Below are 21,484 nucleotides of genomic sequence, written 5' to 3' on the forward strand. Positions count from 1 at the left end.
CTGGGAGAGGTGGATTGGGCACGCCTTGACGTTGCCTGGTTACGATGGACTGTCACTGATTGATGACTGCTGGCCATTTTGTTTGGCCAACAGCCTTCATTCCTTTGTGCTTCATTGTTACTGGAGGAGGTAAGCGAGGGTTTGGCCACCAGAACAAAATGCCCTATTTTCCCATCACTGGCAGCCTTCCAAGACCCAACAAGTTCAACAACATGATTCAAATCGAAGATTAAGTGTGATAATTTCAAATCATAGCATCTTTACAATGCAAGAAGAGGTCATTTGGCCCATCGAGTCTGCATCAACACTCTGAAGGAGCACCTTACCTCGGCCCACTCCCCCACCCAATCCCCGTAACCCCGCCCAACCTGCACCTCTTTTAAACACTCGGGGGCAATTTAGCGTGGCCAATCCACCTAACCTGCACATCTTTGAACTGCGGGAGGAAACCGGAGCACCCGGAGGAAACCCACGCAGGCACGAGGAGAAAGTGCAAACTCCACACAGACAGTCACCCACGGCTCGAATTCAACCCGGATCCCTGGTACTGTGAGGCAGCAGTGCTAAGCACTGTGCCGCCCTTTAACCCGGAACAAAGGTGGGATTGCTGCCCCCAAGCAGTATTCGGCCCTGTTTTACTGAATTTAAGAGCTCGACCATTCCTCCTCGCCCTGACCAGGGTGAGAACATACCATTTAGTATCTCAGCTTGTGTTACACATGTGGTGTGCCACAAGGGGCCTGTGTTTGGACCTCGATTACTCACCGCATCTATCAACAACTTAGCTGATGGGATAGAAAGCCACATATCCAAATTTGTTGATGACACAAAGATAGGCAACATTGTAGACAGTGGGGTTGAAAACATTAAAGAGACATTGATCAATTAAGTGAACAGGAAAAAATTGCAACAAATGTATTTCAGTGCATATACATATATGTCCGAGGGCACCCAGTTTGGACATAAAATGGATAGAAGAGGGTACATTTTTTTATATTTACAGTACCCAATTCTTTTTTTTCCAATTAGAGGGCAATTTAGCGTGGCCAATCCGGACTACCCTGCACATCTTTGGGTTGTGGGGGTGAAACCCACCCAGACACGGGGAGAATGTGCAAACTCCACACAGACGAACCCCGGGCCGGGATTGAACCCGGGTCGTCAGCACCATAGGCAGCAGTGCTAACCACTGTGCCACCGTGCTGCCCCTGCAAGGAAGTCCTGAGAGTAACATTGGCCTTGGCTTTAGTTTAGTAACATTGGACCCGGCTGTGCTCCTATATGTTGGCTGTTTTGGAATGTTAACACACTTTCCTGCCATTCCGAAATTAAATAAGTAGCAGTTCATTGCAACTGGAGACACTAGGTCTTTGAAAAGATCATGTGACGCGTCCTCTGGGTTTAATTATGAGCAAGAAAAATCTCACTTTGAAAGATGCAAGCTTGTTTACTGGCATGGAAATCGAATCCAGCGGAGATGTTGCAAATGGCATGATTTACGAAGAGAACAACCCATACAACATGGCTTAGTTGGGGGAGAAAACAGCTCGCTTAGTCCACTAGGCAGGGATAGCCGCTTCTACGGTTCATGAACCCATTCCTCCATTGGCAAAGGAACATTGGAAAATGCCCAGACACTGTGAGTGAGGGAGTTCCCCAGTATCTTTGCCAAGATTTGCATCTCCGCGTTCATCGATACGAGTAGATTAACGGGTCATCCATCTCGTTGTTATGCGTGGGAATTAGCTGCAGCACTTTGCCCACCGAACAAGAGTGACTACGCTTAAAAATAATGAGTTCGCTTTCAAAGACTGGGAGAGGCATGCAAACACATTGTGTAACAGTGTGAAAGATTCACAACTAATAGTGTATTCAGCTCATAGGAATCATAGAATCCCGTTCTTTTGGAGAAAGTCTGAACTGTACCACAGTAACTGCGATGAAGACTAGTATTCCTGTTGTGTTGCAGAATTACTGATTTGAAAGCACATCTGAAAATGACCTCCAGCGACATGTTTTCAAGGAAGTTGGTGCCGATTCTATTAATTTAATTTCAAAGGAAAATTAGCTCTTGGTAAAGTGTAATGAGCTGTTTTAAGACCTGCAGAGTAATGTTTTTAAAACAGCACATGCAGACTCCAGATTGTGGTGTCTGCACAAATCAGGGCTGCCGTTGGATGCGTTTAGCTTGCTGGCACCGACGTGTCGTGTCAAGGCACACTTTAAAAGGGTATTACGCTTGGTGATACTCGGCACAGTAGCACAGTGGTTAGCACTGATGCTTCACAGCCGGTTGTGCTCTGGTTTCCTCCCACAGTCCAAAGATGTGCAGGTTGGGTGGATTGGCCATGCTAAATTGCCCTTAGTGTCCAAAAAGGTTTGCCCTGGTTACTGGGATAGGGTGGAGGTGTGGGCTTGGATAGGGTGCTCTTTGGAAGAGCCGGTGCAGACTCGATGGGCCAAATGGCCTCCTTCTGCCCTGTAAATTCTATGATCTATGACAGTTCCTCATTTAAAACACCGGTTACTTGAAGCCATTGCGTCTGGCATACAGTTGAATATCGATGAAGTGTCTGTTCAGGATTGGGGGAGGTTTGTATGGGCTGAACATACAGTGCAGAAGGAGGCCATTCGGCCCATCGAGTCTGCACCGACCCACTTAAGCCCTCACTTCCACCCTATCCCCGTAACCCAATAACCCCTCCTAACCTTTTTGGTCACTAAGGGCAATTTATCATGTCCAATCCACCTATGGACTGTGGGAGGAAAAGGAGCACCCGGAGGAAACCCACGCAGACACGGGGAGAACGTGCAGACTCCGCACAGACAGTGACCCAGCGGCAAATTGAACCTGGGTCCCTGCCGCTGTGAAGCCACAGTGCTAGCCACTTGTGCTACCGTGCTGCCCGTACACAGGGAAGTGGGGAGGCCATGGAGGGATTCAAACCACAAGGGTGTGAATGTGAAATTATGATTCATTGAGGGGGGCCATGAGCCAGTGGGGGCCAGTGTGCACAGGAGTGGTGAAGGACCGAGACATTAGTGCTGGAGTACAGTTGTGGATGAGGTTTTGTCAGAAGAGCATTGGGATGCTGCAGTCTATGTGTGGGTGTTCAAGCAGCCAAAATGTGAAAATTTCACATGCCTGTCAAACCAGTTTAGTGAAAATTCTTGCTGCAGTTTTTTTTCTTTTGCAACCTTCAGCCTCTTCTACGTTCAGCTTTTCTCGTAATCTTTCAGAAACTGCGAGGCTTGAGCACACGATAAAAATTGGCATTGCTGCACCTCACTGAGTAAAGTACATTTGGATGATGTGCAATATTGGGGCCCCAGTTGTCTGTTCTACTGGTTAGTGAGGCACTATTGGGAGAACCAAGATTTCTCCACTCCACATGTCACTGCATCTGTCATTGTTTTAAATAACTTGTATGTTAAAAACTTAATTTGAAAATGCGCCTCGGTGCAAGTTATGCCAACTCGATGCCTGCAATTAATATTAGAAAGTCCAAGTCTTGCTCAAAATGTGTGCTCTCAATAAAATAATACTGATTGACTTAAGGAGGAACTTGAGGAGAAGTGGTTAGCACTGCTGCCTTACGGCGCCGAGGTTCCAGGTTCGATCCCGGCTCTGGGTCACTGTCCGTGTGGAGTTTGCACATTCTCCCCGTGTCTGCGTGGGTTTCGCCCCCACAACCCAAAGATGTGCAGGGTAGGTGGATTGGCCAGGCTAAATTACCCCTTAATTGGAAAAAATGAATTGGGTACTCTAAATTTAAAAAAGGTTAAGGAGGAATATTCTCGGTCTCCCATATTCAACCGAACACTAAATGTAATGGTTTCACCTGTGTTTGAAATGAATAATTGTCCTATGAATCTGCTGTGGTAGGGGATGGTAATATTGAGGAATCAACAGGCAAATATAAATAAATCTGCAGGGATTTGGGGGGAAAGAGCAGGGGGTGGGACTAATTAGAAGTTTCTTTGACAGAGTTGGCTTTGGCATGGTGGGCTGAATATACTGTACTGTGTGTTTGAAAATGAAAAATGAAAATCGCTTATTGTCACGAGTAGGCTTCAAATGAAGTTACTGTGAAAAGCCCCTAGTCGCCACATTCCGGCGCCTATTCGGGGAGACTGTTACGGGAATTGAACCGTGCTGCTGGCCTGCTTGGTCTGCTTTCAAAGCCAGCGATTTAGCCCTGTGCTAAACAGCCCCTGTTAAGTTTCAGTTGTTCATCTCACCTGCTGTTTGAGACTTCTGTGCTGTCTGCAAATGTATTTGCCACCAGCCCGACATTGGCAAGAGGCTCTGTGGGACGACACGTGAGACGAAATAAGGTTTTTGGAAAAATGCAAGGTTTGCCGCATGTTTGTTAGGGACTAAGAGCTATTAAGAACTTTAGTTGCAGTGTTTTCAAACTTTGTACTTTGGTGCCACAGTGGAAGCGTGGGGAAGGAAAACTGTCTGCATTTCTATAGCACCTCTCACTGCCTCAGGACATTCCAAAATGTTTTGCAGCCAGAGATATTTTTTGAAGTGTAGTTATTGGCATCATGTGGCCAATGTGCGCACAGCAAGATCCCATAAGCAACAATGTGGCAATGATCAGATAATCTGTTTTTTTTTTGTCATGTTGATTTGGGGATAAATATTGGACACCCCTGGTCGTCTTTAAGATGCAAGAGGCAGGGGTGGCACCGTGGCGCAGTGGTTAGCACTGCTGCCTCGCGGCGCCGAGGCCCCGGGTCACTGTCCGTGCGGAGTTTGCACATTCTCCCCGTGTCTGCGTGGGTCTCGCCCCCACAACCCAAAGATGTAGCTGGGTTGGCCAGGCTAAATTGCCCCATAATTGGGGAAAAAAATGAATTGGGTACTCTTAATTTATTTTTTTAAAAGATGTAAGCGGCTGCACCTTGGAGTGGCCGTTCAGTGTCTCTTCCAAAAACCATTCCCGGCTCCAACAGTGCAGCACTCCCTCAGTACTGCACCAGACTCGAGGCGGGCTCCTAAACACACTTGCAGTAAGGATGGCTACTTGGGCATGTTATAAGGGGCTGCCATTTCAATCCTTGCCTCCAAGGACAGCAAATTATGGAGAAGGGAGTGCCCTACGTACTTCATGTTGAATGGAAGAAAAGCACTCTTTTTAAGACTATGAAACATGGGGCTAGATGTTCCCACAATCTGGGTACAGATATTTCTGCAGTGTTATCCTGTGACTATGATTGATGGTTCCACTGCCTCAAGGCGAGCATTCAGACAAGCAGGAAATTGCAGCGATACTTTGCAATTACCACCTGACATTTAGTAGCCCTGGATATTATTCTGGAACTGAGCGAAGGACCGTATTCAGTTATTTGGATCGTTTTCTCTCACACGGTAAACGGGATATCTAAAAGTTCAGGAGAGAGAAACCAAGTCGCTGTTTTAGGTCAATGATGCAATGTCAGATCCGGGAGCTGTGAAGTGATGTTCATCTTCCAGTTCTGAGGAAACATAAGAAACATAAGAACGAGCAGCAGGAGTAGGCAATTCAGCCCATCGAACCCGCTCTGCCATTGAGTACGATCATGGCTGATCTCATCTTGGCCTCAACCCCACTTTCCTTCCCATTCTCCATAACCCTTCAACCCATTACTAATTAAAAATCTGTCGATCACCTCCTTAAATTTACTCAAATTCCCAGCATCCACTGCTCTCTGGGGTACTGAATTCCACCGATTCACGAACCTTTGAGAGAAGTAAATTCTCCTCGCCTCTGTTTCAAATCTGCCACTCATTATACCCTAAAACTATGACCTCTCGTTCTAGATTGCCCCACAAGAGGAAACATTTGCTCTACTTTGTCAATACCTTTTATCATCTTATATACCTGAATTAGATCTCCTCTCATTCTTCTATATTCCAGCGAATACAGGACTAAACTGTGCAATATCTCTAATAAGATAAGTCCTTCAGCCCTGCAATCCATCTAGTGAACCGCCTCTAATGCAACTACATCCCTCCTCAAATAAGAGGACCAAAACAGTACTCCAGGTGCAGTCTCACCAATGCCTTGTACAGTTGCAGCAACACTTCTCTACTTTTATACTCTATTCCTTGAGCTACAAAGGTTAAAATTCCATTTGCCATTGTTGCTCGTTCTGGGTGAGTGTGCTTAACACTCAATTTGGCTTTGTTTCGTTACTTAGCTTTGGAGTCGCCAGGTATCGTTAAGATACCGCCACAAGTTTCAAGGTCAAGTTCAAAGCAATAAAACCATACACCAATTAGTAAGTTCAAACAAGACACGTTTATTATATTACAGTAATCTACTAATCATGCATATAAAACTATAAGACTAGGCTAATCCTACCGCTAATAGGCCAAATACGTATCTGGATAAGGGGACTGCCGGATCAGGGAACAACGGCCTCTAGCTTGTCCTGGGTCCGCAGGCTTCCAGTAGTTATGGACTACAGGGGGTCAGGAGTGTCTATTCCCGTAGCGTGCGTTGTGACTTACTTGCTGGCGGCTTCTGTCCAGACCTCTCCTCCTCAAGGTTCTTCTGCTGCAACGGTGTTCTGCTGGGAGGGCTGGCTGGTCAAGGAGAGGCTGGCAGAGAGAGAGAGCTGGGGTCGCGGTCTCTGTCTTATACTCCTCTCAGGGTCTTGCGCCCACCTGGGCGGACCCTCTATACTCTCGCAATCGATTGGATCTCTTCCCAATCGATTGATTTGAATTCCCCAATAATGGGACAGTATCTCGATCACTGGGGCGGTTCTTGGGACTTATTGTTTTGGGCTTCTTTGGCGCCGAAAAGTCTGGCCTTCCATTGAATGTATTGATTAGTATTAACTTGTTTCTTTTGTGCCTGGGGATCGCCCGGTATCGCCTCATTAATATGCTAACTGTTTTCTTTTCATAGTGCTGTCTGGTTTCTGCAACAGCCAAAACTGGTTTCTGCAGCAGTCCAAATATACAAGCACTCTGCAAGCTGCTTGCCTTTTACAACCTGTCCATTTTCCCTGCATTCCCTGCAATCTTCCATTTTGTGTTTGGGCAGTGATCATCCCAGGTGGCTACACCATCCCTTATACCCGCTGCACCTGTGCTAGTTTTCTGCGATTCATGCACGAGGACACCCTCTGCACCAAAGCATTCTGAAGCTTTTCCCCATTTAGATAATAAGTTGCCTTTCTATTCCGCCCAAAATGGATAACCTCACACTTGCCCATGTTAAACTCCATCTGCCACATATTGGCCCACTCACCTAAACTATCTATAACCAGATATAATTCTCATATTTCCTCATTGCACCTTACTATCCACCTATTTTAGTGTCATATGAAAATTTGGCTGTAGAACCTTCTATCCCGACATCCAAATCATTAATACTTATTGTATATAGTTGGGGTCCGAGAACTGAACCCTGTGACATCTTGCCAACCAGACACAGCTGAAACATTGACTCTCTCCCTCCGCAGACTCCACCTGGTCAGCTGAGTATTTCCAGTGTTTTCCATTTGAATTTTCTGATTCCCAGTGATTAGCTGAAGTACAGAGACAGGGAAAAGGGGACAGAGAGAGGTCCGGGTGGGAAGGCCTGTGCCGGGCAGCGCTGATTAAATCACAGAAGTGAGAATGGCGCAAAGCAGAAGGGGGGTTAATGAGACGAGTAAAACAACAAAAGGCGTGTCCAGAGGGAGGGTAAGTCGCCGCAAAAACAGCATGGAGTTGTGGGGGTGTGGGGGAAGGGATGGAGTCGGCAAGATCGAAAATGTGAGGGAAGAGAAGAAAGCGCCGTTGACTGGGGAATACGGCAAAATAACATCTCAAAGTTGGGGTTTGTGATTGTCATAATATACACCAGTATATCATGGTGCAGACACACACACTGATGGACATACAGTAGGACCAATCAACATGCACAAACACCGCAGCCAATCACCAGTTAGAGCACACTCACTATAAAGACAGAGGGCATCAGTTTTCCCGCTCATTCGGGATGCAGCCTCTCAGAAGTACAGAGCTTACAGCACAGATCCTCACCATGTGCTGAGTGATTAGACTGGTTAGGATAGGCACAGGTTTTTAGTTAATCTAACATCGTGTTAACCCACAGTGAAAGTATGTTCAACAGTTTATAGTTTAATAAAATAGTGTTGTACTATTTTAAGTGTTGGTGGCCTGTATGTGTTCCACGGATCCAGAGCACCCAACCCATCAGTGATCACTTGTGCTGGAGACATGGAAAAATCATTCATCACGTTGCAGTAATATTTGGCTTTTTTTAGGTGGAAGTAAACATGTCTTGTGCAGCATTCGATTGCCCATGCTGTGATTAATCTCAAAGTAACCTGTTTCGGAATCTGAATGCTTCTTTTTAAAAAAAAAAAATTCTCCGAAACATAAATCTAACTGATGTGTGAAATCTGTGAAGTGTCAGTTTGACAGCTTTAGATTTCAGTTCATTTGCCGGCACTGTCACTTTGGAGGCTGCAGATTGTAGCATCAAAGTCTCTCTCCTGTGCCAGCCCTGTCTGACATCTCGATCTTGGTCATGCCACCTTTCAGATGAGGTCCCATCTGCCTGTTCAGCTGCCACGGAAAGATCCTAATGGCACTTTTCAAAAAGTGTCTCGTCATGGTGGCCAACATCTATCACCCAAACCGACAGCAAATCATGTCATCCCTTCCATTGGCTGCTTCTGGAATCTTGCTGTGCGCACGTTGGCTGCTGTTTGGCCCATACTTCAGTGGTGATTTGGCCCATTGAGTGCGCCCGACCTCGGCCCACTCCCCGCGTCCAAGCCCCACCTCACCTGAACACCTGGCACGAACGGGCAATTTTTGGCGTGGCCACTCCCCCTAACCTGCACAGCTTTGGACCGTGGAGGAAATTGGAGCACTCGGAGGAAACCCACGCAGACATGGGGAGAACGTGCAAACTCCACTTGGTCACCCCCAAGGCCAAAATCGGACCTGGGCCCCTGGCGCTATGAGGCAGAAATGCTAACCACCGTGCTGCCGTCCTTACCCGGCCTGGCCTACTTGTGACTACAGATCCACAGCAGTAGCTTGACTCTTAAATGCCCCTCTGAATTGGCCCAGCAAGCCATTCTGTTCAAGGGCAATTCGGGCTTGGGAACAAATACAGGCCTAGCCAACGACTCCCATGTGCCATGAAAGAATAAAGTAAAAAGAAACAGGAAATGGAATTGAGGGAGGAGATCAGCCATGATCTTACAGGATGAAGGAGCAGGCTCGAGGGGCTGAATGGCCCTCTCCTGTTCCTATTTCCTATGCTCTTATCCTCATCTTGCAGTAGGCCGGTGTGTGGAAGTTACCTCACCGAGAAAGGTCAGTGTGATCGCTGCTGTCTCGTAGTTTCAGCGGTAGAGAAAGTTCCTTTAATGCTCCACGATATTTTCTCAGATCTCCACGTGACCTTTGGTTTAACGCCAAACAATCAACAGGAAACACTGGAAGGTCAGGCACAGGGCAGCACGGTGACGCAGTGGGCTAGCACTGCTGACTCACGGCGCTGAGGTCCCAGGTTCGATCCCGGCTCTGGGTCACTGTCTGTGTGGAGTTTGCACATTCTCCCCGTGTCTGCGTGGTTTTCACCCCCACAACCCAAAGATGTGCAGGGTAGGTGGATTGGCCACGCTAATTGTCCCTCAATTGGAAGAAATGAATTGGGTACTCTAAATTTAAAAAAAAGTCAGGCACAGCGTTAACGGGGTGATGTTAACCAGACCCTTGTCTGTCAGAATGGGATGCAATGCCACTTTTATGCCTCACTCGATTTTCCCCTCCATATTGGGCAGGTGTAGAAAATCGGCGTTCCTTCAGGCCTGTGCAAGTCCTGCCTGCCCAATTAAAATAAAACTGACTGTAAACATTAACCCTCTGTGACCTGTGAAGAGCATTAGATGTTTTGCTGCATAGTAATATTTCGAACATAGAATCCGCACCGTACCAAGGCCCCCACTCCCACCCTATTCCCAAAGCCTAACTTGCACACCCCTGGACACTACGGGCAATTTATCATGGCCAATCTTCCTAACCTGCACATCGTTGGACTGTGGGAGGAAAGCGGAGCACCCGGAGGAAACCCACGCAGACACGGGAAGAACATGCCGACTCTGCACAGTCACCCGAGGCTGGAATCGAACCCAGATCCCTGGTGCTGTGACGCTGCAGTGCTAACCACTAAGAGTGCAATGTGTTTTATTGCCTGTTCTGAGCTTTTCTTACATTTTCTGTGCCTCTCCCTCTGAAATTCAGTGTCCTGGATATTTTGCTTTTTCAATCCCCCCACCCTCCGTGGGTCTCCCAGTGCTTGAGATAAGACGGCATCTGCCAATGGACAGCACTGTGTACGCTGCTGAAGACCTTGGCCAGGCAGGTGCCGGGGCATATGTCAATGCAGTGAAACCACGTCAGCCTGCTGATGTTTCGGGGAGGCACGGCTAAGGCAAGAATTTGGCTGTTGGATCAGCTCTGTACCTACCAGGCCACTGACACTGAAGTTGCACCAGCGTGCTCCTCAGGAGAGTGGAGCCTGTCTTGTTGGTCTGCGGCAGCGAGGAGTGAGAGAGATTGCCGGTGCGAGAACTCGAACCCAAATGTGCAGCTGAAAACAGTTTGGGTGACTGGCTGGCTTGGGTGAAATTGGAGCAAGTGAGCTGGGTGATTGAACAAAGAGATTTACATCACCCCTTTTGTAGTCATTCCTGTTAGCATATCGGTTTGGCTTATCCAGTGCCTTTTACCAATATGTGTTAACAGAATCATAGAATAATGGAATCGTTACGGCACAAAAAAAGGCCATTAGGCTCATCCAGCACTAAACACCAGATGCTCCATCTCTTAAACCCCTCTGTAACTCCTCTAAGACCTACCTCAAGACCTACTTCATTGACCAAATCTTTGGTCACGTGTTTTTAAAACACCTTACCTGGCTCAGATTTGTTTGATAACTGCCGTTATGTAACATTTTGGGATTGTTTACTTTGTTAGAGATGCTATATAAATGCAGATTGTATACACAAGGCCAACCCATTGTCATTAATCAGAAATGGGTTGTTCTGCCTTGGACTTTTCCAGATTAATTAGCACTACACGGGTAATGAGCCATTCAACCCACTTGTTGGGGATTGGCCACCATGGGTCACATGTCTTACACCCAAGCCAATAAAGTGGCGGTTAGTTGGCGACGTGATGCTGTTATTCATTTGTGTCTGTTTGCTTGTGTGTTGCAGGTTTCCGAGGGGTAACCCCGGGAGAGAATGTCTGATGATCTCGTCTGGCGAGGAACTTGAACGGTCACCTCTCTGGGCACAGCGGCAGGGGCGGTGTTGGTTTCTTCAAGATGGCCGCTGCCCCCTCGAGCCCATGACACCCGGTCTGGCGCCAGTTGATGTCTGAGATTGGAGGAGGGGTGGTGGTGGTGGTGGTGGGCGGGGGCTTGAGGTGAGGTGGAAGGAGACTAGCCCCAGCCAGAGAGCGATGGGATTGTTTTGCCATGGTCACGTAGAATAAATGGCCGTCGCAGAGGAGTGGATTACTGCTTGCTGCTGCTGCTGGTCATCACTGCCATTGTGTGGACCTCTCTCAGACCCTTCTCCGAGGCTCAAGCTGCCCCGTGCTCACAATGGTTAACGTTTGGAAGTTTGTACGGAATTTTCGCCAGCTGGAGCTCCACCGGTTGATTTTAGTGCTGATAGTGTTCAGTCTGATCTCCATGTGTTTCTTGGCCTACTATGTGACCAACAGCCCAAAGATTAAGGAGGCCCTGCCCTTACCGATCAGTGATTGCAACAGTCAGCACAGAATTTCCCTGCCCCCACAGTCGCTCAGGCGCTTTATGCCGGCGGTGGACACATCGAGGACTGACCCAGTGGTCCTGGTATTTGCTGAAAGTATTTATTCGCAACTAGGTCAAGAAATTGTGGCCATTTTGGAGTCCAGCCGCTTTAAGTATAGGATAGAGATAGCCCCGGGGAAGGGGGATGTGCCAACTTTAACAGACAAAGATCGGGGGCGATATGCCCTTATTGTATATGAAAATGTTCTCAAGTATGTAAACCTGGATGCCTGGAACAGGGAGCTGCTGGATAAATACTGTATAGAGTACAGCGTCGGAATTATTGGTTTCTTCAAAGCCAATGAGAACAGTTTACTAAGTGCTCAACTCAAGGGGTTCCCCTTGTACCTGCACTCGAACCTCGGCTTGAAGGACTATCACATCAATCCGAACGCGCCGCTGCTTTACGTGACGCGGGCCAACGAGGTGGAACAGGGCCCCTTGCCAGGGGATGACTGGACAGTCTTTCAGTCCAACCACAGCACCTACGAGCCAGTCCTCCTGGCCAGCACCAAGTCGGCAGAGTTCATCCCCCACCTGAGCACGCACAAAGCACTGCACGCGACGGTGGTGCAGGACCTGGGGCTGCACGACGGCATCCAGCGAGTCTTCTTCGGAAACAACCTAAACTTCTGGCTGCACAAGCTGATCTTAGTAGACGCCATTGCCTATCTTACGGGCAAACGCCTGTGTCTGCCCCTCGACCGCTATCTCTTGGTGGACATTGACGACATCTTTGTGGGTAAGGAAGGGACCAGGATGAAGGTCATGGATGTTGAGGTAAGCAGTCCCATTGGGGTTCTAAGCAGCATTTTCAGTGATCTATAGAAGGAGGCCATTCAGCCCACCATTCCTGTGCTGTCTCTTTGAATGAGTTGTCCAAATTGTCTTTTGCACCATGGTCCTTCCAAATATTTATCCAATGCCATTTTGAAAATACTTTGTGAAATCTGCATCCACCAGCTTTTCAGACAGCGTGGTCTAGAATATAACAATTCGTAGAGTAAAAACAGAATGTTCTCCTTCTCTCATGCTTGGAACTGTTACCTTAAAAGTTAAAATGAGACTCAAATTCATCAACTGTCACGGTGGAATTTGCGTTCACCTTCTCCGGATGTTGTTGCTGTGACACAATTGGCCACGATGGCAAACGCAGCCTCAATGAAGCCTCGTCAGGAATTTCCAAACAATTACTTGTTTTGCGGAACATGTAATTTAAAGTTGACTCCAAGCGAGCTTTTCATTTCAGCTTAAGCACTGAAACATGAAGCTTCAATAATTTAAAATCAAATCATGCGTCGCGTGGCACAATGGTTAGCACTGCTGCCTCACGGCGCAGGGACCCGAGTTCGATCCCGGCCTCGGGTCACTGTCCGTGTGGCATCTCTGACTTTGTCTATATAAATGCTTCTGGAACATACCTCTTCATTCACCTGAGGAAGGAGCAGTGCTCTGAAAGCTCGTGTTTGAAACAAAGCTGCTGGACTTTAACCTGGTGTTGTAAGCCTTCTTACTGTGATAACCCCAGTCCAACGCCGGCATCTTCACATCGTGTGGAGTTTGTACATTCTGCCCGAGTCTCCGTGGGTCTCACCCCCACAACCCAAAAAGATGTGCAGGGTAGGTGAATTGGCCACAGTAAATTGTCCCTTCATTGTAAAAAAAGAATTGGGCACTCTAAATTTATTTTTAAAAATCAAATCATGCTGATAAATGATCATTATATACATATTTGTTAACATGAGAGTCTTTGAGGGACATTGAAGATTAAGTGACTAGAATTCACCTTTTTTGAAGACTGCGTTTCATTTTTTTTTGTAATTTGTGTGGCATTTGATCGATGGTTGCATTGATACAATGGACAGGATTCCACTGTACTTCCTAATACAAATCATAGAATCATAGAATTTACAGTGCGGAAGGAGGCCATTCGGCCCATCGAGTCTGCTCCGGCTCTTGGAAATTGCACCCACTTATGCCCACACCTCCACCCCATCCCAGTAGCCCCACCTAACCTAAGGGCAATTTATCATGGCCAATCTACCTAACCTGCACACCTTTGGACTGTGGGAGGAAACCGGAGCACCCGGAGGAAACCCACGCACACAGGGGGAGAACGTGCAGACTCTGCACAGACAGTGACCCAATGGGGAATCGAACCTGGGACCCTGGTGCTGTGAAGCCATAGTGCTAACCACTGTGCCACCATGCTGCCCAGCCCATCGTAAAAGCATTTGGTCTCTGGCTCCTGTGTTGCCAGCAGTAAGAACAAATATCGGCGAATGGACTCTCAGAGCTTCCGATCCATCTTCCCGTTGCCTTTGTCGTGTTCAATTGTTCTGTGTTGGATTAAGTGAGTCTTTTACTATTGATGTTCGGTGTGTTTGATTGGTTAAGCCTGGATGTGGACTCCGCATGGAGTAAACAAAGCTGTATTAAAAAGCTGGAAGCATGGAGCAGGCATTTGAAAGCATTGTGAACAAAACCTGTTACACGCACAGAAACTAGTGTCATCTCTGCATGGATCAGAGATATAAAACATATGACAGGCCTAAAACACTGTCAATGACAACCTCCAGACCCAGTTGCAAAATTTGAAGAGCAGGCAAGCTGACATGACTCAAAATACTGAACTCGCTTAAAATGCTAACTGGTGACTTTTCTTCTCGTATTCACTTTACGATTTGTTGCCCATTCTTCATTTTTCTTTCGTCCTTTTTAATGTTCCTCTTATTCCTCGCATTTCCAAATTGGTTCCTTTTCGTGGAATCCTTTATTTTATCACCTAACTTTCTGCTCTCCCTCCCTCCTTTTGTTGAGGCCCAGAAGCAGTACGATTGCCAACTTTGATTGGGTATATTCCTGGAAGTAACTTTGTGTGGTCCCCGCTCCCCACATTCTTTGGTCATTTAGTCCACCCCTTCTGTGCAGTGCCCCCTCCCCAGTACCAACCCATAACTGAAAAGACTCTTTGTCACTTGATTGAACGTAAGAACTAGGAGCTGGAGTGGGCAATTTAACCCCTGGGGTCCACTCTGCCATTCAATGCCATCATGGCTGATCTCCTCCCGGCCTCAACTCCACTTTCCCACCTGTCCTCCACAACCCTTCAACCCGTTACTAATTCAAAATCTGTCTCCTCCTCAAAGTTACTCAATGTCCCGACGTCCACCGCACTCTGGGGTAGTGAATTCCACAGGTTCACGACCCTTTGAGAGAAGTCATTTCACCCCATCTCTGTTTTAAATCTGCCTTATCCTAAAACTATGACCTCTCGTTCTATATTTCCCCACAAGAGGACGCATCCACTCTACGTTTACTTTGTCAATACCTTTTATCATCTTGTATACCTCAATTAGATCTCCTCTCATTCTTCTAAACTCGAGAAAGTAAAGAGCTAAGCTGCTCAATCCCTTCATAAGAAAAAACCCTCATCTCTGGAATCAATCTAGTGAACCTCCTCTGAACTGCCTCTAAAGCACTACGTCACTTTGCAACTAAAGGGACCACAATGTACACAATACTCCAGGTGCAGCCTCACCAATGCCTTGTACAGTTACAGCAGCACTTCCCGACTTTTATATTCTATTCCTTTAGCTATAAAGGCCAATATTCCATTTGCCTTCCCTATTACCCAATGTACCTGCGTGCTAGATTTCTGTGATTCATGCACAAGGACACCCAGATCCCTCTGCACCGGAGCACTCTGAAGCATCTCCCCATTTAGATCATAAATTGCCTTCCCATTTCTCGGCCAAAATGAATGACCTCGCACTTATCCATGTTAAACTCCATCCTGCCAAATTTGGGCTCACTCACCTAACCTTTTTATTCCATTTGTAAATTTCTTACTTCCTCGTTGCAACTTACTATCCCGCTTGTTTTAGTGTCATCTGCAAATTTGGCTATAGCACATTGCATCCCTGTGTCCAAGTTGTTAATATCGGTTGTAAATAATTGGGGCATGAGGATCAAACCCTGTGGCACTCCACTAGTTACATCCTGCCAATCCGAAAAGGACCCATTTATCCTGACTTTCTGCCTTCTGGCCGTCAGCCAGTCTTCTATCCAAGCTAATCCCTAATCCCATGTGATCTTACTTTGTGTATTAACGTTTTGTGTGGCGCCTTATCAAATGCCAACTGGAAGTCCAGATATACTCCATCTACAGGATCCCCATTATCCACTTGGCTTGTTACGTGGAAAGGTTACAGCCCAGGCGAGGCCATTCGGCCCTTCTTGTCCATGCCAGCCCGAGGACACCCAGGTGCCCTTCCCATACCAGCCTCGACAATAAGCGATTATTCTTATTATTAATCCCACCTTCCTGCACCCGGTCCATAGCCTTGTAATTTACAGCACTTAAGGTGCAGATCCAAGTACTTTTTAAAAGTGTTTAGGATCTCTGCCACCACTACCAACTCGGGCAGTGCCCTCAGACTCCCACTATCCTCTGCGTAAAAACATTCTTCCTCATATCCCCACAACACTATCTCCCACTTATCCTGAAGCTATGACCCCTGGTTCTAGAATTCCCCACCAAGGAAAACAGTTTTTTCCTGTCCACTCTGTATCTCTTCCCCTCATAATTTTGTAAACCTCACTCAAGTCACCCTTCAGCCCTCGTTGTTCAAATGAAAATTGCCCCAACCGATCCAATCTCTCTTCGTAGCCACACTTTTCTAGCCCTGGCAACATTCTTGTAAACCTCCTCTGCCCTCTCTCCAGAGCAATAACGTCCTTCTTGTGATGTGGCGGCCAGAACTGCGCACAATACTCCAGTATGGGGAAGAAGTTTTAAACAAACAACTGGAATACTCCAGGTGTGGCGTCACCAGTATTCTATAAAATTCCAACATTATATTCTTACTATAATATTCTATACCTCTGCCAATGTAGGAGGGCCTTCTTTACAACCTTGTCTACTTGAACTGCTGCCTTTAGGGACATGTGTACTTCTTTAACAAATTAATCAAACACGATTTGACCTTCAGAAACTATACTGGCTCTAACGGATTGAGTTTTGATTTTCTGAATGTTCTGGTATTACTTCCTTAATAATGGATTCTAACAATTTCCCAATGGCAGATGTTAAACTAACTGTTCTATAGTTTCCTACTTCCTGCCTCACTCCCTTTTTGAATAAGAACGTTATATTAACATTTTTCCAATCTACTAGAACCTTTCCCGCATCCAGAGAAGTCTGGAATATTATAGCCAATGGATCCACTATCTCTGCTGCCACTTCCTTTAAGACCCTAGGGTGTGGGCCATCAGGTCCGGGGGACTTGTCCTCCTTTAAACCCAATAGTTTTAAAAAATAAATTTAGAGTACCCAGTTAATTTTTCCAATTAAGGGGCAATTTAGTGTGGCCAATCCACCTACCCTGCACATCTTTGGGTTGTGGAGGTGAAACCCACGCAAACACAGGGAGAATGTGCAAACTCCACACGGACAGTGACCCAGAGCCGGGATCGAACCTGGGACCTCGGCGCCGTGAGGCAGCAGTGCTAACCCACTGGGCCACTGTGCTGCCCTGTAATCCCAATAGTTTGTTTAAAACGTCTTCCCTATTAATTAAGAACTTAAATTCTTCGAAGTTTCTGTTACCTCTGCATTACCTGTTACTATTGGGATGATACTAGCGTCCTCCTCTGCAAAATCAAGCAAAATATTGATTTAGTGCCTCTGCCATTTCTGTGTTCCCCACCATTTTTTTTCTTTTGTTCTTTATTTTTATAAATTTAGAATACCCAATTCTTTTTTTTTTTCCAATTAAGGGGCAATTCAGCATGGCCAATCCACCTACCCTGCACATCTTTGGGCTGCGGGGGTGAAACCCATGCAAACGCGGGGAGAATGTGCAAACTCCACACGGACAGTGACTTAGGGCCGGGATTAAACCCGAGTCCTCAGTGCCGTGAGGCAGCAGGGCTAACAACTGAACCACCGTGCCGCCCCTATGTTCCCCACTACTGACTGCCTAGTTAGTAACTCCCCTTAGTGTCTCTCTTCTTTTTATATGCTTATAGAAGCTTTTGCTATTGTTTTTTTAAATATTTTGCGTTAATTTTCTTTCATAATCTACCTTTGCTCTTTTTATTACTTCTTTAGTAACCCTTCGTTGATCTTTAAAAGTTTCCCAGTCTTCCAGCCTGCCACTGGCCTTTGCAACATGGTATGCTTTAGTTTTCGTCTTGATGTTATCCGTTGCTTGGCCATGGATGATTTTTCCCCCTCTTGCAATCTTTCGTCCTCTCTGGAATATATTTTAGTTGGGAGGAATGGAATATCTCCTTAAACAACTGCCACTGTCTTGTCTTTTAGTTTTCCTGCCCAATCCACTCGGGTCAAATCTGTCGTCTTGCCTATCGAATTACATTTTACTCCAGAACGCTGGCTTGGGCCTCCAGTTTTGTGCCCTCAGACTGAATTTGAAATTCCGTCTTGCTCTGACCACTCGTCCCAGGAGGATCCTTAACAATAATTAATTCCTCCTCATTACACAGTGCCGAATCCAGAATAGCCTGCTCCCTGGTTGGTTCTGAACATATTGCTCCAAGAAACAGTCTCTATTCCATTCAATGAACTCTTCCCCCTGACGCAACCCTAATTAATCCAGTTTGTATAAAATCGCCCATGATTATTGTCGTACCTTACTGACAAACCTGGGTTACCTGGGTTATTTCCTGGTTTATACTGTGCATCACTGAGGGGCTACTGTTTAGAGACCAATAGATTACCTGGCACCTGGTCTGTGCCAGCCTGACACCAAAGCCTTTTAATTTTGTTCTATTATCAAATCTCCCTGCTCTTGTCTGATTCCTTGCTGCAATACGACATTCACACGTTCTGTGTCTTCCTTTTACTTTCTGTTAACAATCCGCCTAACCACTAACCTGCACTCCGACCTTCTACTTTAACTTTGATTTTTTAATTTTCTACAACCTAGTGCTATTTAGTTGGTTTATTCTTTTCTTTTATAAATTTAGAGTACCCAATTCATTTTTTCCAATTAAGGGGCAATTTAGCGAGGCCAATCCACCTAGCCTGCACATTGTGGGGTTTTGGGGGCGAAATGTGCAAACTCTCAGGGTCGATGTAATAGCCACCTGTGCGAGCATTCCTGCATTTGTAGCTTATTGCTAATATGACTTAAATGAGGAAAAACAAACAATGAAAATTTGTTCCACCGTGTTCTGTTGCTCAGAGGTACACCCACAAGGGCGGCGCAGTGGGTCAGCCCTGCTGTCTCACGGCGCCAAGGTCCCAGGTTCGATCCCAGCTCTGGGTCACTGTCCGTGTGGAGTTTGCACATTCTCCCCGTGTTTGCGTGGGTTTCGCCCCCAAAAACCAAAGATGTGCAGGTTAGGTGGATTGGCCACACTAAATTGCCCCTTAATTGGAAAAAAATAATTGGGTGCGCTAAATTTATATAACAAAAAAGGTGCACAAATATTCCCTCACACGCAACTCTCACACACTCAGTCACCACACACGTTCTCTCACATTTTCTCTCTCATGCACACTCACACACGCTCTCTCACACTCACAAGCTCTCTCACACCCACGCTCTCTCACCCACGCTCTCACACCCACGCTCTCACACCCACGCTCTCACACCCACGCTCTCACACCCACGCTCTCTCACCCGCGCTCTCACACACGCGCTCTCACACCCGCGCTCTCACACACGCGCGGTCACACACACACAAATATTTGCTTCATTAACAACTGGAAATGTGCTGACCGTTTATAAACTCTTTCACACATTTGCGCTAATTGATTCAATTTGCTCTCCTCCTCTTCCTGCAACCCGTCACGAATTCCATTTGTTCTCTGTTGTCACCATAACCTCAGTGGAGCCATTGGCATCATTTTCTTCCTTCTCTGGTTTTCAGCAATCCTTCCTCAACCCACATCTCATTTCTATCCACCCAGCCGATTTTTCTTCTTCCTCTTATGTTTTTACCTTCATTTTCTCCTTCGGTTGTTGCCAGTGCCTTTGTTTCCAATGTCCGTACTCTGCTATCTGTCACGCTCGAATTGTATTTGTAATCTTTTTGATTCCTCAACTTCCACTCTTGGATCAAACCCACTCTTTGTTGGTCTCTCTGTCCATCCAGATGATTGTGAGCCCCCGTCCACCATTGCCCACAGTTCAAAAGCTGTTCACCTGCTCTCATAGAATCCCTGCAGTGCAGGAGAAGGCCATTCGGCCCATCAAGTCTGCACCTCCTATTTCTCGCACCCCTCGAGTGTGATACTTGGTGCCACACTGATGCTTGTGGACCTCCAGGCACTACTGCAGAATTCCATAAATACTGCCGATGCAGAAAACCAGGAGTGAATGAGCACTTCAAAGTTTTCAACTACAGTTTAAAGCTTAGAAACAGGCCATTTGGTCCAACTTGTGCCAATATTTATGCTTCTTTTCAGGTGGTTATACTTCGACAGTGAAACTTGCTAACCTCAGGCAGTGCGAGAAGGTGCATCTAAGGGGAAACTAGAGAAGCAACTGGGGGGGTAAAAGGAATGTTGATGTGATGGGATAAAGAGGGGTGGGAGGGTGCTAGTGGAGTGCATGAACTCCAGCGTGGACCAATTGGGCTCAATCTGTGCTATGTTGTAATGTTTTATAAGGCACTGGGTGGCATGGTGGCGCAGTGATTAGCACTGCTACCTCAGTGCGGCATGGTGGCGCAGTGATTAGCACTGCTACCTCACAGTGCCAGGGACCTGGGTTCGATCCATGTGGCGTTTGCACATTCTCCCCGTGTCTGCCTCCACAGCCCAAGATGTGAGGGGTAGGTGAACTGGCCATGCTAAATTGCCCCTTAATTGAAAAAAAAATGAATTGAGTACACTAAATTTATTTTTAATGAAATGAAAATCGCTTATTGACACAAGTAGGCTTCAAATGAAGTTACTGTGAAAAGCCCCTAGTCGCCACATTCCGGCGCCTGTTCGGGGAGGCTGGTACGGGAATCGAACCGTGCTGCTGGCCTGCCTTGGTCTACTTTAAAAGCTAGCTATTTAGCCCTGTGCTAAACCAGCCCCTAAGAAGTATTTGTTTTGTGGAATCGACTTCCCAAGTCTCATGAGGCTGCATTCTGCCTGACTAAATTTGGGCCTAGGGTCATAGAATCAACCAGCACAGAAAAGGCCATTCGGCCCATCACATCTATGCCGGTCAAAAACAACCACCGAACCATTCTAATCCCATTTTCCAGCACTTTGGTCCACAGCCTTGTCTGCCCTGGCATCGCAAGCGCACATCTAAATATTTCTTAACTGTTCTGAGGGCCTCTGCCTCCACCACCCTTTTCAGGCAGCGAGTTCCAGACTCCTACCACCCTCTGGGTAAAAATGTTTTCCTCGCGTCCCCTCATAAACCTCCTGTCCCTTCCCTTAAATCTGTACCCCTACCAAGGAGAAAAGTTTCTTTCTGTCTACTCTATCTCTGCCCCACATCATTTTATACATCTCAATCTTGAGATGCATCCATTTCATTTATTTAATAATTTCCCATTTGCGGATTTTGTTACTTGCAGATAGGAATCTTTACTGAAGTTTTGAAGGTGCTCGAGGAAGTGAAGCTTCATTTCTTTGTGTGTGTGTGAAATTC

The 21,484-nt window shown here is 46.6% G+C and overlaps 1 protein-coding gene across 3 annotated transcripts in view; it reads left to right on the top strand.

Annotated features, from left to right (window-relative positions):
* ndst2a (N-deacetylase/N-sulfotransferase (heparan glucosaminyl) 2a) overlaps nt 1-21,484 on the top strand; it is a 544,670-nt gene that overhangs the window by 442,624 nt on the left and 80,562 nt on the right. For all 3 annotated transcript variants that reach the window (XM_038782800.1, XM_038782799.1, XM_038782801.1), the window contains one exon: nt 11,251-12,635. In XM_038782800.1, the coding sequence (XP_038638728.1) occupies nt 11,643-12,635 (993 nt within the window). In that variant the 5' untranslated portion in view covers nt 11,251-11,642. The remainder of the gene's footprint in view (nt 1-11,250; nt 12,636-21,484) is intronic.

This window comes from Scyliorhinus canicula, chromosome 22, assembly GCF_902713615.1.
Source record: "Scyliorhinus canicula chromosome 22, sScyCan1.1, whole genome shotgun sequence".
Classification (NCBI taxonomy): domain Eukaryota; kingdom Metazoa; phylum Chordata; class Chondrichthyes; order Carcharhiniformes; family Scyliorhinidae; genus Scyliorhinus; species Scyliorhinus canicula.